This window comes from Piliocolobus tephrosceles, chromosome 13 (genome assembly GCF_002776525.5).
Source record: "Piliocolobus tephrosceles isolate RC106 chromosome 13, ASM277652v3, whole genome shotgun sequence".
Lineage (NCBI taxonomy): Eukaryota > Metazoa > Chordata > Mammalia > Primates > Cercopithecidae > Piliocolobus > Piliocolobus tephrosceles.
The window spans coordinates 92,650,281-92,664,648 of record NC_045446.1 but is presented as its reverse complement, the minus strand read 5'-3'; the positions used below and the strand labels follow the sequence as shown (position 1 = coordinate 92,664,648).

The 14,368-nt window shown below is 36.9% G+C and overlaps 1 protein-coding gene across 1 annotated transcript; it reads left to right on the top strand.

Moving 5' to 3' along the window:
* Nucleotides 1–905: 905 nt before the first annotated feature.
* On the top strand, nt 906–11,061 carry MMP10 (matrix metallopeptidase 10). The gene is made up of 10 exons (XM_023208126.2): nt 906–1,047; nt 1,798–2,039; nt 2,182–2,330; nt 2,796–2,921; nt 4,776–4,940; nt 5,126–5,270; nt 6,226–6,359; nt 8,538–8,697; nt 9,414–9,517; nt 10,670–11,061. The coding sequence occupies exons 1-10, from the start codon at nt 943–945 to the stop codon at nt 10,768–10,770; spliced, it is 1,431 nt and encodes a 476-aa protein (XP_023063894.2). The 5' UTR covers nt 906–942; the 3' UTR covers nt 10,771–11,061.
* The last annotated feature ends 3,307 nt before the right edge of the window (nt 11,062–14,368 follow it).

The window sequence follows — 14,368 nt, the reverse complement described above, 5'->3', positions numbered from 1 at the left end:
TGCAGACTTACTGTGTTACTGTGTAAAAAGCACTTTATTTGACTGAGAAAACAAGAAAGAAAATACTACTCGTGGGCAGGGGTAGATCGTTAGACATGTGAAAGAAATGGAGGATTTGAAATATTTTCCCATTACAGATCTCAGTCCATCTCCTCCTTTGTACCTTAAGAGGAGAAAGAAAGGATGAAAAGAATTTTTTAAAGCAAAGAAGAGGAGGAAGGTAGAAGGACCATTGTGGTCTAACATGCAATTTAATTTTTTCCATTTAACAAGTTTTATGGAGCAGTTACTTTGAACATAATTATACACTGGGAAATGGAGAATGAGTGAACACCAAAGGTTCACTCTTTGGATTCTTTTCTCTACATGTTCCATGTCCTTCTCACAATACCCCTACTCCATGGCCAATAAATCCATCTGAAAATCAGAATAGCTGTTGTAAACAAAGACTAAAGAAGTGAAATATTTGTTTTAATATCTTTGTAGATAGCAATTCCCACAGTTAGACCACAACTATATTTGGAATTTGTTTCCATTGACCTACTTAACTCTTACCTGCTTATATTTAAGTTTAAAACATAGTCTTATTAAAAGAAAATTGCACTGATTTTGAAAGGTCTAAACATATGGCATTTTACCAACCTTATCAGTTCTCTTTAGGTAAATACACAGATATGAATTATTAGTCAATTCTTTCTTGTCTTTACAAACACAGAAATCATTTCCTGGGGATTAATCATTCTTTCAAGTTTAGAAGGTTGAAGGAAAATACCAATGTAGGCTGTATCACCATTACATTAAAAGTTTGTGAACATTCAAGACTTAAAAAACATATGCATGAATCATGCTGTTGGTGATCTAAGCATTGTCTCTGTATAAAAGAAAGGCCACTAGGGAGTAGAGCTAGAAGCCCAGTAGACAGAGAAGATAAGGACAGTGAGAATGATGCATCTTGCATTCCTTGTGCTGTTGTGTCTGCCAGTCTGCTCTGCCTATCCTCTGAGTGGGGCAGCAAAACAGGAGGACTCCAACAGGGATCTTGCCCAGGTAATTAATGGTGGCATCTAATGCAGCTACTGGCCAGCCCGAGTGTGTCTACTTGGTCTTCCAATATAAAGCAGGATGATTAGACTAGAGATCACTTTGTTAGAAAACTGTAGCACCAGAGAATAATTAGCAGGCTAGAGGTGGAAATTATTTTTAAGCTAACAGAGAAGAAAAGAAAGTTTCAGAAAGGGCATATAATTACTCAAGGTTATAATAAAATAATAGCAGTATATTTGTGGCTAAGTGAAAAGAACACATGGAGAGTATATGAAACTCCTCTGGCTTTAGAATTTCTTTAGTTAAAATTATTGGGGAAGGGGAGCATGTTAAGTTTGATCTTTAAATCACAACAGGTAACAGTTTTTATATTTTTACTTGTCATATTTGGACAAAAGAGTTTACCGCACTTCAGTCTTAAACCAAGTCTATAATAACAATGTAAGTGGAAAAGGTTAGTATTCTAACTTTTCACAAAACTATGTTAAAGGAGGGTTTCTTTAAAAACAAACAAAAGTAATGCTAAACCTGAATTTCCAATCCCAAATTCCTTACTTGACTAGCAAACTAACACTGCAATAAAATTTAAGAATTTGTATGAAATGGTGAGTCTTGATGAAAAAAGTCAAATTAAATGTGTTACCGACTTTTGTTTTAAGAAACTAGAGGAAAATTAAGATGCATTATAAAAGTTGGGTAAGTGATGGAAAATTGTAAAAAATGACCTAAAAGTTATACTCATTATTCCATTAGCAATACCTAGAAAACTACTACAACCTCAAAACAGATGTGAAACAGTTTAGAAGAAAGGAGAATAATCTCATTGTTAAAAAAATCCGACGAATGCAGAAGTTCCTTGGGTTGGCAGCAACAGGGAAGCTGGACTCTGACACTCTGGAGGTGATGCGCAAGCCCAGGTGTGGAGTTCCTGACGTTGGACACTTCACAACATTTCCTGGCATCCCGAAGTGGAGGAAAACCCACCTTACATACAGGTAATGGTTCAGAGAGGTTTTCACATAATATTGAAACTTTATAAGTTACTTGTCATATTTGGATAAGTAACAGAAAGTTTTCTTTAACAAGTTTTCATAATGGCAGGAGAAAAGAATATCCTCTTCAATTTTTCTCCTCCAGGATTGTGAATTATACACAAGATTTGCCAAGAGATGCTGTTGATTCTGCTGTTGAGAAAGCTGTGAAAGTCTGGGAAGAGGTGACTCCACTCACTTTCTCCAGACTCTATGAAAGAGAAGCTGATATAATGATCTCTTTTGCAGTTAAAGGTAGTCAGATAAAGCATCCATTTATCTGGTGTATTAGTCTGTTCAGACTGCTAGAGCAAGATACCTTGGACTGTGTAATTTATAAATAACAGAAACTTATTGTTCACAGTCCTGGAGGCTGGGAAGTCCAAGATTTAGGTGTCAGCAGATTTTGTGTCTGATGAGAGCCTATTCTTCATAGATGGTACCTTCTGTGTCCTCACACAATAGAAAGGGCCAGGAGGTTCCCTCAAGCCTCTTTCATAAAAGCCCTAATCTCATTCATGAGGGCAGAGCACCTATGACCTAATCACTTCCTAAAGACCTAACCTCTTAATACTATATCACAGTGAATATGGAGTTTCAACATATGAATTTGCAGCAGACACCAGCATTCAGACTATAGCATCTACTGTTGTTTTATTGGAACAGGGTAAAAATAAATTCTGAACACTTATATTTCCATTAATTCTTTTTCCCTATCAGAACATGGAGACTTTTACCCTTTTGATGGCTCAGGACACAGCTTAGCTCATGCCTATCCACCTGGACCTGGGCTTTATGGAGATATCCACTTTGACGATGATGAAAAATGGACAGAAGATGCATCAGGTGGGTCGTAAACCTCTCAGGAACATTTCAGGAATAATGTCTAATCCTACCCAAAAATAATTGAATTATCTAGAATGAGCAATAAATGGAATATACTAGTAACTGAATTTTTTGTATTGCCTGAGCTTTAAACAGAAGTACTGTTTGTTTCCATCATTATTGAAGAAGTTTATAAAATGTCTGTATTTTCGTGTTTGCCCCCACCGAGTACAATATTGTAAAAGCCATTCAGACTTATCTCCACAACTCAGGATCTTGTAGGGGTTTGAGGATCAGCATAATTAATGTTTTTCATCACTTTAATGACAGATGATTAGGGTAGAATGAATTCCATTAAATCAGTGTCAATCCTAAAATTTGCCCTTAGGTTTTCTTTCTTTCTTCTCATTGGCCTCCTTTTTACTTAAAAGTAGAGATCAGGAGAAAATGCCAGGAACTGAAAAAAAAACTGTTAGGTCATCTTTTTAAATAAACATGTCACTATCTCTAGCTTAGATGGGGTTTTTTTTCCCCCTAAATTGGCTTTGAAACACTTTACATCTAAACATAATGACAAAAATTAACTGTATGGTATTTAATTTTTAAAATGGCTTCTGAAGTTTAGAAACACACTGTTGAAACAATCACTATTTCTGAGAGTGCCTGGGGTTTTTAATGTAAATGCAGAGAACATCTTTCCTGAGTACAAGACTCAGGAAGCTGAGGCACGAGAATCGCTTGAACCTGGGAGATGGAGGCTGCAGTGAGCTGAGATTGCACCACTGTACTCCAACCTGGGCGACAGAGTGAGACTCTGTCTCACAAGACTGAAATTTGTGTTGCATGAAATGATTGCCTTTTATTTGAACAACTGTTCTTTTCTGCACAATTCTTGGAGCCTTGGTCAAATAATATCTACTACTAAATTCAGTAAAACTCTTTTTATAATATTTTTTAAAAAGCTGAATCTAGCTGTGCTTGTGCTGCAGAAAACTGTTATTGGGCATGTTTCTACTTTAAACTAAAGATTGCACACATCCAATGGCACTTATTACTGGGAAGATTTTTGACAACCAAAAATTATTTTATTATGGCTGAGCACGGGTGGCTAATGCCTGTAATCCCAGCCTTTTGGGAGGCCAAGGTGAGTGACTCACTTGAGGCCAGGAGTTCGAGACTAGCCTAGCCAACATGGTGAAACCCTATCTCTACCAAAAATATTAAAATTAGTGGGGCATGGTGGCACGTGCCTGTAATCTCAGCTACTCAGGAAGCTGAGGCATGAGAATCGCTTGAGCCCGTACTCCAGCCTGGGCGACAGAGTGAGACTGTCTCAAAAAAACAATTACTTGAGTATGATGAAGAGGAGGAAGAGCAAATCAGACTAAACTCCACAAGAAATAACTACAGTCTTGTGGCCTAAAAGTTTGAGGAGCAACGTAAATGTTATATGATTAATTTTAACCGAGGTTGCAACTGGCACATGTTACTAAATTTGAACAATGACTTTTTACTTTTAGACAACGAAGAGTTATATTTATTGACATGCTATTAGTCTTGTCCTTTCAAAAAAAAAATCTTTGGAAATAACGCTTCTCATTTGTCAATATAGGAAAAGTGTCTTAGTTTTCCTGACCAAGGAGGGATCTAGGGAGCGATATGTTGAAAAACTGTCTTATATATTGACTTAAAGTCAACCTTGAAAAACATATTAATTTCTATAAAGTATGGAATATGCCAATCAATGAACCAATTCACAAATACTGAAAAGACATTATGGTTTCAAGGATGGCCTGCACAGCTGGCATATGTTCTGTATGTGTATTTACTGAATAAATAGCTGGTGGATTCTGAACATTTATGGTTGTCATACAGGCACCAATTTATTCCTCGTTGCTGCTCATGAACTTGGCCACTCCCTGGGGCTCTTCCATTCAGCCAACACTGAAGCTTTGATGTACCCACTCTACAACTCATTCACAGAGCTGGTCCACTTCCGCCTTTCACAAGATGATGTGAATGGCATTCAGTCTCTCTACGGTGAGTGACGCTGGAAAAATTAGGCATTGTAGCTCTACAATGACAGTCCTCAAGAAAGCTTTCCAATGTTACCTAAAGTATTTCTGATTTAGCTTGAAGCACTTTGAGAATGTTTGAAAGGCATACAAATTGACAGATGCATCACATTTTTTAAATGTTTGCATCCCCAAATCTGTCTCCTTTAGGACCTCCCTCTGCCTCTACTGAGGAACCCCTGGTGCCCACAATATCCGTCCCTTCAGGATCTGGGATGCCAGCCAAGTGCGACCCTGCTTTGTCCTTCGATGCCATCAGCACTCTGAGGGGAGAATATCTGTTCTTTAAAGACAGGTCAGACCAGAAAATTATATTTTTCTATCTATTCTTTTGATGTACAGTGCTTAGAAAGGAAAACAAAAATGTGATAGAGGTTTTTTTAAAAAAACTTTTATTTTAGGTTCAGGGGTACATGTGCAGGTTTGTTATATAGGTAAATTCGTGTCATGGGGGTTTGTTGTACAGATAATTTTGTCATCCCAGTGCTAAACCTAGTACCTAGTAGTTACTTTTTCTGCTTGACAGAGATTTTTTTAAATACAAAATTTTCTCTACATTTTAAAATCATTCAGATCTAGTTCTTGTTGAATTTTTAACATTCTGTTAGAATTGTCCAGGTCATTTTTTACACTTACAAGGGATGATTCTAGACTGTAAGCTTGATTAAGGCAGAGAGTTATATCTGTTTTGTTCATTTTTTAAAATATAAATAATGGAACTTCTTCAGAAAGCACTGGTGAATCCTTAGAAACAGGGTGGAACCTTTCCCTTTGCTAAAAATTGCTACTACTTAAATTAATTACTCTTGGAAAAAAGTGATATATGCTTATGGCACAATATTTAAACACTACCAAAAGATACAGAGTTAAAAAATCTCTCTCCAGTCTTTGGCCTACAGTCCTCCAGCTACCTTCACATGTGCAACCACTGCTACCAATTTCCTTTAACTCTTGACAGAAATGTTCTATTCATATACAAGCATCAATACACACAGAATATTTTTTAAAATATTAGGACATAATATACACACTGTTTATGGACTTTCAGAATGGAACCAAGCTAAATAATTTTATTGGAACCAGTCACAAGTCCTGCCATCAATTTTATTACCCTGGAATCACATGCAGGAGGATGGTTTAATATAGATTTCTATGAATGGGTGAATTAGCATGGATTTTTTTAAAAAAGAATACTTTTTTTCACATAGCTAAAGGAGAAAGACAATTGCAAGTAATTTTATGTATTACAGATACTTTTGGCGAAGATCCCACTGGAGCTCTGAACCTGAATTTCATTTGATTTCTGCATTTTGGCCCTCTCTCCCGTCATATTTGGACGCTGCATATGAAGTTAATAGCAGGGATACTGTTTTTATTTTTAAAGGTGAGTACTATATAAGAATTTTCAACTTGCTGGAATAAATCCTATTGCGAAAATTTTATTGACATGAGTTTTCTCCATTATATTAAAGTTTAGATTACTGCAAGACCTTGTGCTAACACTTAAATAAAATTTGTACAAAGAACATAATAAACTTTATTTTAGGGACCTCTTAAGTAAATAGGTGGTATTCCATATTTATGGATAAATAATGCAATATAGTAAAAATGTCAATTTATCTATAGATACAAGACATTTTCATTTCAAATGCCAAAAGATTTTTCATGGAACTTGACAAATTAGTTTTACAATTTATACAGCAGAGCAAAGGCCAAGAATAGCCAGGATGCTCCTAGTGAGCCCATCTTATTAGATAAGGAGAAAAGCCCTGTGTTATAAAACTTTAATCAGTAAGATGTAGTATCAGTTCAGGGAGAGAGAAGTTAACTAATGGAGCTATTCAGGTATGGCGGCTTCTTTATCAGATTTTTAAACTACGGTTTCAATTTGTTTTATTGGTAATATGCTATTTGAGTTTCTATTACTTCTTGAGTCAGTTTTGTTAACATGTTTTTCTAAAAATTTGCGAATTTTGTCTGTTTTCAAATCCATCAGTCAAAAGTTTTTGGAAAATTATTTTGTTGTAATTTGAATTATTGCTGAAGTTTTGTTCTCTTTTTCATTCCCAATACTGAACCCTTTTGCCTTTCTCTTTTTTTCTTCATCAATCTCATAATATATGTAATAATGTTACTGATCTCTTCAAAGGACTGACTGTTGGCTTTATTTATTCTCTATATTATATTTTGATTTCCCATTTAACTCGTTTCTGTTCATATCCTTATTGTTGCCTTAATTTTTGTTTACTTTTAATTGATCCTGTTATTATTGTTATAGCTTAAGTTTGATACTTACCTTATTAACTTGTAACTTTTTTCTTTTCTAATATAACCATTTATACCTATAAATAACCATTTCTTCTTTTTTATTCAGCAAATTTTGATATGCAGTATTTTCCATTTTGTTCAATTTTAATTCTTTAATTTCTCATTTTTATTTTTCCCCTAGACTTATAGGTGATATTGGAATATTTTTAAATGTCAAGCTTTATGAAGATTTTAAAAATGTTTATTTCTGGCAATCTCACTTTTGTGAAGATTAAATGAATGTGAAATTGCAATAGAAATTGTAAAAAATTGTAACTCTAACATATTGTTATCCAGTAATGTATCTCACATTTACGTGTCACTTGCACTGTGTCAGACACTATGCTCAGTAGTGGAGGTCAGGACTGAAAAGGGCTCATATTCTAGAAGGGGCAGCAGAGATGAAGCCATAGGCAGCCTACGTATGACAAGTGCTGGTACTGAGAGAAAGAAGGGTGCCATGGGAGTATCTGACTCATATCCGGGGCTCAGCAAAGATCCCTTAGAGGAGGTGATGTTAGGATGGGTCTTGAAGTTCTCTTTTGCTGTGCAGAGATTGGCTGGGTGTACAGGAAGTACAAAGGTCTTTAAGAAAGAAGAAATTGTTTTTGCCAAGTAAGAGCATATCTGGAACTGCTCAGACAGATACAAGTCATTCAGTTCAGATGAAGCAAGAGAGATAAACAGCAGATGGACATTTTAGATTAGTGAATCTGGCAGTAGTGTGAAGAAGGAATTCAGGCTTAGGGTCCTGGAGAGTGATGTAACAAAGTAAAGGCAGAGAGATGGATGGGATTTTATTGTCCTAACTCACTAGAATTTGAATGAATTCCAATAGTGTTCAGAAGAAGCACAGATTTGAATTGGTGACTGTGAAATATCTCAAAGGAAGTGTACAATAAGCAATGATCTATTGGTATGAAACTTAAAAGAGAGAGGTCTACGTGAGAAATTCAGGTTAAAAAGTCACCAGCAATTATAAGAAATAACTAAAACTGATCTATAAATAAACTATAACTTATAGATGCAAATATATAAGCCACAGAAAGGGCAATGAATCAGAGTTATCTACTCATTCATTCATTCTTCCACTCACTCACTCATTCAGGGAGTATTTATTAAAGACTGGCTGTGAACTGGGCATTATTAGGTTGGAATTAAAACCAAGACTTCCTCTTTACCACAACAATGCACTATAATCATTTTTAAAATCAATGGCTTCATGTAAAATGTACTGGATTTATTTTTTCAACAGGAAATGAGTTCTGGGCCATCAGAGGAAATGAGGTACAAGCGGGTTACCCAAGAGGTATCCATACCCTGGGTTTTCCTCCAACCATAAGGAAAATTGATGCAGCTGTTTCTGACAAGGAAAAGAAGAAAACATACTTCTTTGTAGAGGACAAATACTGGAGGTGAGACGCAAGAGAAATGACTTTCTATGAAGCCTGATTAAGAAAATTAGTTTCTTTCTTTAAGGATATTTCCCTACCCCCATGCTCTAACTTTCTCTAACTTCAAAATTTATGATTATGAGGAAGACAGCTTATTGTTCTACTTCCTGGATACAAAGGGCTCTCAGAGTGGTGATCACTGGGCCGTATACTCAGACACCAAAAGACATGAGGAGAGGCCAGCTGAGGTCCAAAGACATTTCCTTCTTATCCCATTTCCAGTCACCATGTGGCTGCCATAGGAAGCCCAGGTGTGGCAGGCTTTGGAGACAAGATCTACAGGGTCCCAGTGTGACTGAGAACCAGAGGTTTATTTTTAGCTAAGTGATTTAATTCATTTTACATATTATGTCTACACAGTCTTTATGTATTTGTGGTAGACGCATAGAAATTTGGGTTCTGTGTGTCCAGGCTTAGAAAATTTACCTCAGACATACATTTTACCTCTGTAAAATGACAGAATGTTCCTGTTTCTGGGAAAATATTGTTTTATGTGTTAAACTTGTAAGCCCAGGAAAGTAACCTATTCTTGTAGCTCTAAAAATGTTTAACACTTTTTTACACAACTTAAAAAGTTTGTCTAGGATTCCACACTGGAAAATTAACATCACATTATACTATTGTGTGTAATGGGACTACTACACAACATTGAACTGTATTTCTTTCATTTGGCTTAGATTTGATGAAAATAGCCAGTCCATGGAGCAAGGCTTCCCTAGACTAATAGCTGATGACTTTCCAGGAGTTGAGCCTAAGGTCGATGCGGTATTACAGGCATTTGGTAAGAAGACCCTTATTTCATTGTCAATGCAGGAATCTCCAGGCATTTTTATGATTTCAAAATGAAGTGCAGAATCAAAACAGTTTTTAAATCATTCAGTCTGATATCTTTTTTACTCCAAATTCCTGAAAATCTTAACTTTCCAATTTATGCAAAGTGGGTTTAAATTGTGTGTATGTGTGTGTATCTGTGTGTGTGTGTATCTGTGTGTGTGTGTGTGTGTTTTTTTTTTTTTTTCCTGAATGACTTCCAAGTCTCTGTTTCATACCTGCACATAAAATCAAAGGATACTTTCTCACACAGAAGCTGTTATCTTTCAGGTCACTATGTTGGTATAAAAATACAATCTGTGTGAGTCAAGTTTACTAATGGCTGGTTGTCATTCTATTCTATCCCATCCTGTTGTCCCTTTTCTTCTATCCCATCCCAGGGGAGCCTTGTCTGGGCTTCTGTTGCAGTCTGCAATTTCCTACATTAGTCATTTGTAAAAAAAATAGTAGCCCTCCCATATGCTCAAAATAGGTAAAATGTGATTCATGGTAACGGGTAAATAGGAAAGCAAAACTTGTTCTTGATTACTCTGAAGGAATTTTGGAGGGAGCTGCCAGTGCTTGACAATCCAGTGCTCATGAGGCTGATGATCTTGTTACTAAAATGACTTAACCATGATGGATGCAAAGCAGGAAATGGACTTCTGGCTCATTTATCATTTGTCTGATTCTCTTGGGTCTAGTTGTCTCCTAAGCTGTAATTTAGGACCTAGCAGAAGAGAAGACGTTGGAAAGAAAGGAAAACAAGATTTTAAAATATTATAGAATGTTATATATTTAGAACCAGTATAACATAGTGTTTTAGAGCACTTCCTTTGGAGTCAGATGAGATGGAGTCCTCCCTCCATCCTTCCTTACAGATGCTACCTTGTTAAAATTACAAAACCGTCCTAATTTTTAGTTTTGTTCTCATTAATAACACATTACACTTTTTTGTAAGGGTAATTGAGCTAAACATGTAAAGCACTTAGCTCACTGCCTGGCATAGAGTAATCACTTAATAAATGCCATCCATTATTAACTTGTACTTAATCTAAGTTACATATGTTGCAAAATGACATATTTGAAGATGTCTCATCATTTTCCTTCTCTATATTTACAGGATTTTTCTATTTCTTCAGTGGATCATCACAGTTTGAGTTTGACCCCAATGCCAGGATGGTGACACACATACTGAAGAGTAACAGCTGGTTACATTGCTAGACAAGATAGGGGGAAGACTGATATGGGTGTTTTAAATAAATATAATAATTATTTATCTAATGTATTATGAGCCAAAATGATTAATTTTTCCTGCATGTTCTATGGTTAAAGAAGAGGAGCCTTGTAGACATATGCATGTGTCATGAAGAATGTCTCTGGAACGCTTCATTTGCTTTTGAATTACATTCAACAGAATTAAGAAAGACTCATGTGCAATAGGTGAGAGAATGTATTTCCATAGATGTTTTATTACTTCTTCAATAAAAAGTTTTATTTTGGGCCTGTTCCTTACTTTCTAGAACAATTCATGTTCAATACCCTGACCACACTGGGGACTGATTATCTGACAGATACTCTATCAGTAGATGTGGTAGGATCACACACTCCATAAAGGAGCCATGTGGCTGTCACATACCCTCTCCTATTCTCTGCACCAACAGGATCTTTCTTTTTCATCTCACAGATATTGTAAGTGTCGCTTACACACCTAACAAAGAAGGTAAATCAACAGTTGTCCTGTATCTAGGAAGGATCAAAGCAGAATGGAGAAATGGAACTCTAGAATGTTAGAGCCTGGGAACCTGGCGTATTATTTAATAGACTTTACAATTTTACAGGTGGGAAAATAAAACTAGTTGAGAGTCCACTCACCTCTTGTTTTAACCCAAATCTTTGTTTATTGAGATTCCTTTCCTGCTCTGTAGACTAAATTTCTCATCTCACCCTCACCCTCACCCTCCTGTTAGAATATTCTCTTGCTGCATTTTGTATGTGGAAGCCCCTGGGTGATAAGAGCGCATGTGCATGTGTGGTAATTTTCTACTCGGCAATAGATATCTAATACGTTGGGTGATTGCCTTATTTGGAGCCTCAGCTACATAGCAATTATCCAGATGATTCAGGCCAAAATCCATTTCTGCTAAAGAAAGTCTGGAGGCAGAAATATCCCACTTGCTTTTGGAGCTCATAACCAGCAATGATACACCTGACATAGAGAGACACATGACTGTGTCTAGGATGGGCTTCAAGGCAAAATTTTGAAGTAGAAATAAATAGCCATTAATGCTCTCACTTTATTTGGGGTATCTTTCTCTTATCTTTCTGTATTTTACTCACCACTTTTTCCAGGCACCAAGCAGCACTAGAACACAGAATTTGCAGTCATTAATAAAATAATGCATGATAATAAGTTTAGAGTGTGTGAGTTATAAATGTTCCTTTCTTGCTATTGACTAACATTAGGACATATGGTAAATATGCATGTTTTAAGAGACAGAGTAGCAGAGTTAGAGCAAAACACACACAGAAAGACAGGCAGATGAACAAAGAGAGACAGAGAGGAGGGAAAGGGTGACACAATGGTGATAAGACAAGTGTAGGGAAGAACATGTGAACTGTATTTGAATTGCAGGAAGATGATTCAGGTATGAGAAGGCTGAGAAGCAAAAATCTGATCAGTGGAGGGAGAACGAGCAAAGGGAGTGAAGAAGGAAAGAGTTAAGGTGATATAATGTAAGACCGCATTAGGAAATTCCACTGGGACCGGCCACCTAAGGGGCAGTCTGGCGATCAGGGAGGGGAGAGTAAACTGGAGAGCAGTTTCATGCTAAGCCCTGGGGTGTAGCAGACAACCCTGCAGGCAGGCCTTCATGCCCTAAGGACCAGGAGCAGAGACAGTTCAAGCTGGTCCACCTAACTACTCTAAGTGCGGAAGGGAGTGCTTGCATGGAGTGGGTTTTGGGAGGCTGAATGGCAGTTCCTCCTCCACTCCATCATTCATTGATTAATCCACTCATTTAACAGATACCCACTGAATATCTACCGTGTAGTAGGCAACATATGTATAGTAGGCATATGCCCTAATGCTGAGAGATTAGGGGGCTTCCAAGAGTAGCAGGCATCTATATGGAGAGCCAAAGGGCAAGAACTTAAGAGGTAAGAAGGAGGGAGGTGGTCCAGGCAGAGAGAGATAAGAGTATTGGAAAGTGTTGATTACTTCTATGGCCCAAAGCAGTGCTTTTCAAGCCATCTGTAGTGAAGGACCAGTTCCTTACATTTCCAGTTCATCATGGACACTTTTGTAAAATACAGTGAAAGGGAATTACTATGAAAATGAGATGACAAAGACATTTTTAAATGTTCAGTTTTTAAATTATTAGACTAGATCCAATAGACACAAAATTACTTTATCAAACTGTTGTGAAAGCATGCTGGATTGCTGAGCTTATCACACAACAATTACAGTTCATGAATCATCCCTGATTCACAGACCACGCTTTAAAGAGCACTTGCCTATAGCATACAGGAAGAAGAGAAAAATTACAGTCTAGAGGATTTTGGATGAAACAGACAAGGAAAAGAAGAATCAGTGAGCTGTTACTAGAAGCTCTTTCTGGGTGTAGGTAGCATTCAGACTGCAGAAACCTGTGGCCAGAGAGTCATCATGCATCCGGCTGAATTGCAACCATTGAATTCTAACCACACCCAGTGTCTACCACTAGTCAATTAGGTAGAAAGTGGGACACAATCGGTGAAACAGAGGGTTTTAGAGGAAGCTGAAGAAGGAATTAGGGATTATCAACTTCTCCTTCCCACTCCAGCTTCAAAGCTTTGTGTTAGTTAGTTTATAAGGATCCTCTGACTCTGGCCATTTTCACGATATTGATTCTTCCTATTTATAGATTCAATGCCATTCCCTTCAAGCTACCAATGACTTTCTTCACAGAATTGGAAAAAACTACTTTAAAGTTCATATGGAACCAAAAAAGAGCCCGCATTGCCAAGACAATCCTAAGCCAAAAGAGTAAAGCTGAAGGCATCACACTACTTGACTTCAAACTATACTACAAGGCTAACCAAAACAGCATGGTACTGGTACCAAAATAGAGATACAGACCAATGGAACAGAACAGAGCCCTCAGAAATAACACCACACATCTACAACCATCTGATCTTTGACAAACCTGACAAAAACAAGAAATGGGGAAAGGATTCCTTATTTAATAAATGCTGCTAGGAAAACTGGCTAGCCATATGTAGAAAGCCGAAACTGGATCTCTTCCTTACACCTTACACAAAAATTAATTCAACATAGATTAAAGACTTAACTGTTAGACATAAAACCATAAAAACGCTGCAAGAAAACCTAGACAATACTATTCAGGACATAGGCATGGGCAGGGATTTCATGTCTAAAACACCAAAAGCAACGGCAACAAAAGCCAAAATTGACAAATGGGATCTAATTAAACTAAAGAGCTTCTGCACAGCAAAAGAAACTACCATCAGAGTGAGCAGGCAACCTACAGAATGGGAGAAAATTTTTGCAATCTACTCATCTGACAAAGGGCTAATATCCAGAATCTACAAAGAACTCAAACAAACTTACAAGAAAAACCAAAAACCCCATCAAAAAGTGGGCAAAGGATATGAACAGACATTTCTCAAAAGACGACACTTACGCAGCCCACAGACACATGAAAAAATGCTCATCATCACTGGCCATCAGAGAAATACAAATCGAAACCACAATGAGATACCATCTCACACCAGTTAGAATGGCAATCTTTAAAAAGTCAGGAAACAACAAGTGCCGGAG

Bases quoted from the DNA above. Each gene is read 5' to 3' on its own strand.
- MMP10 (XM_023208126.2), top strand. From the start codon at position 943: ATGATGCATCTTGCATTCCTTGTGCTGTTGTGTCTGCCAGTCTGCTCT. The intron at 2,040-2,181 runs GTAATGGTTCAG...TTTCTCCTCCAG, and splicing joins AAAACCCACCTTACATACAG to GATTGTGAATTATACACAAG. The intron at 6,360-8,537 runs GTGAGTACTATA...TTTTTTCAACAG, and splicing joins TACTGTTTTTATTTTTAAAG to GAAATGAGTTCTGGGCCATC.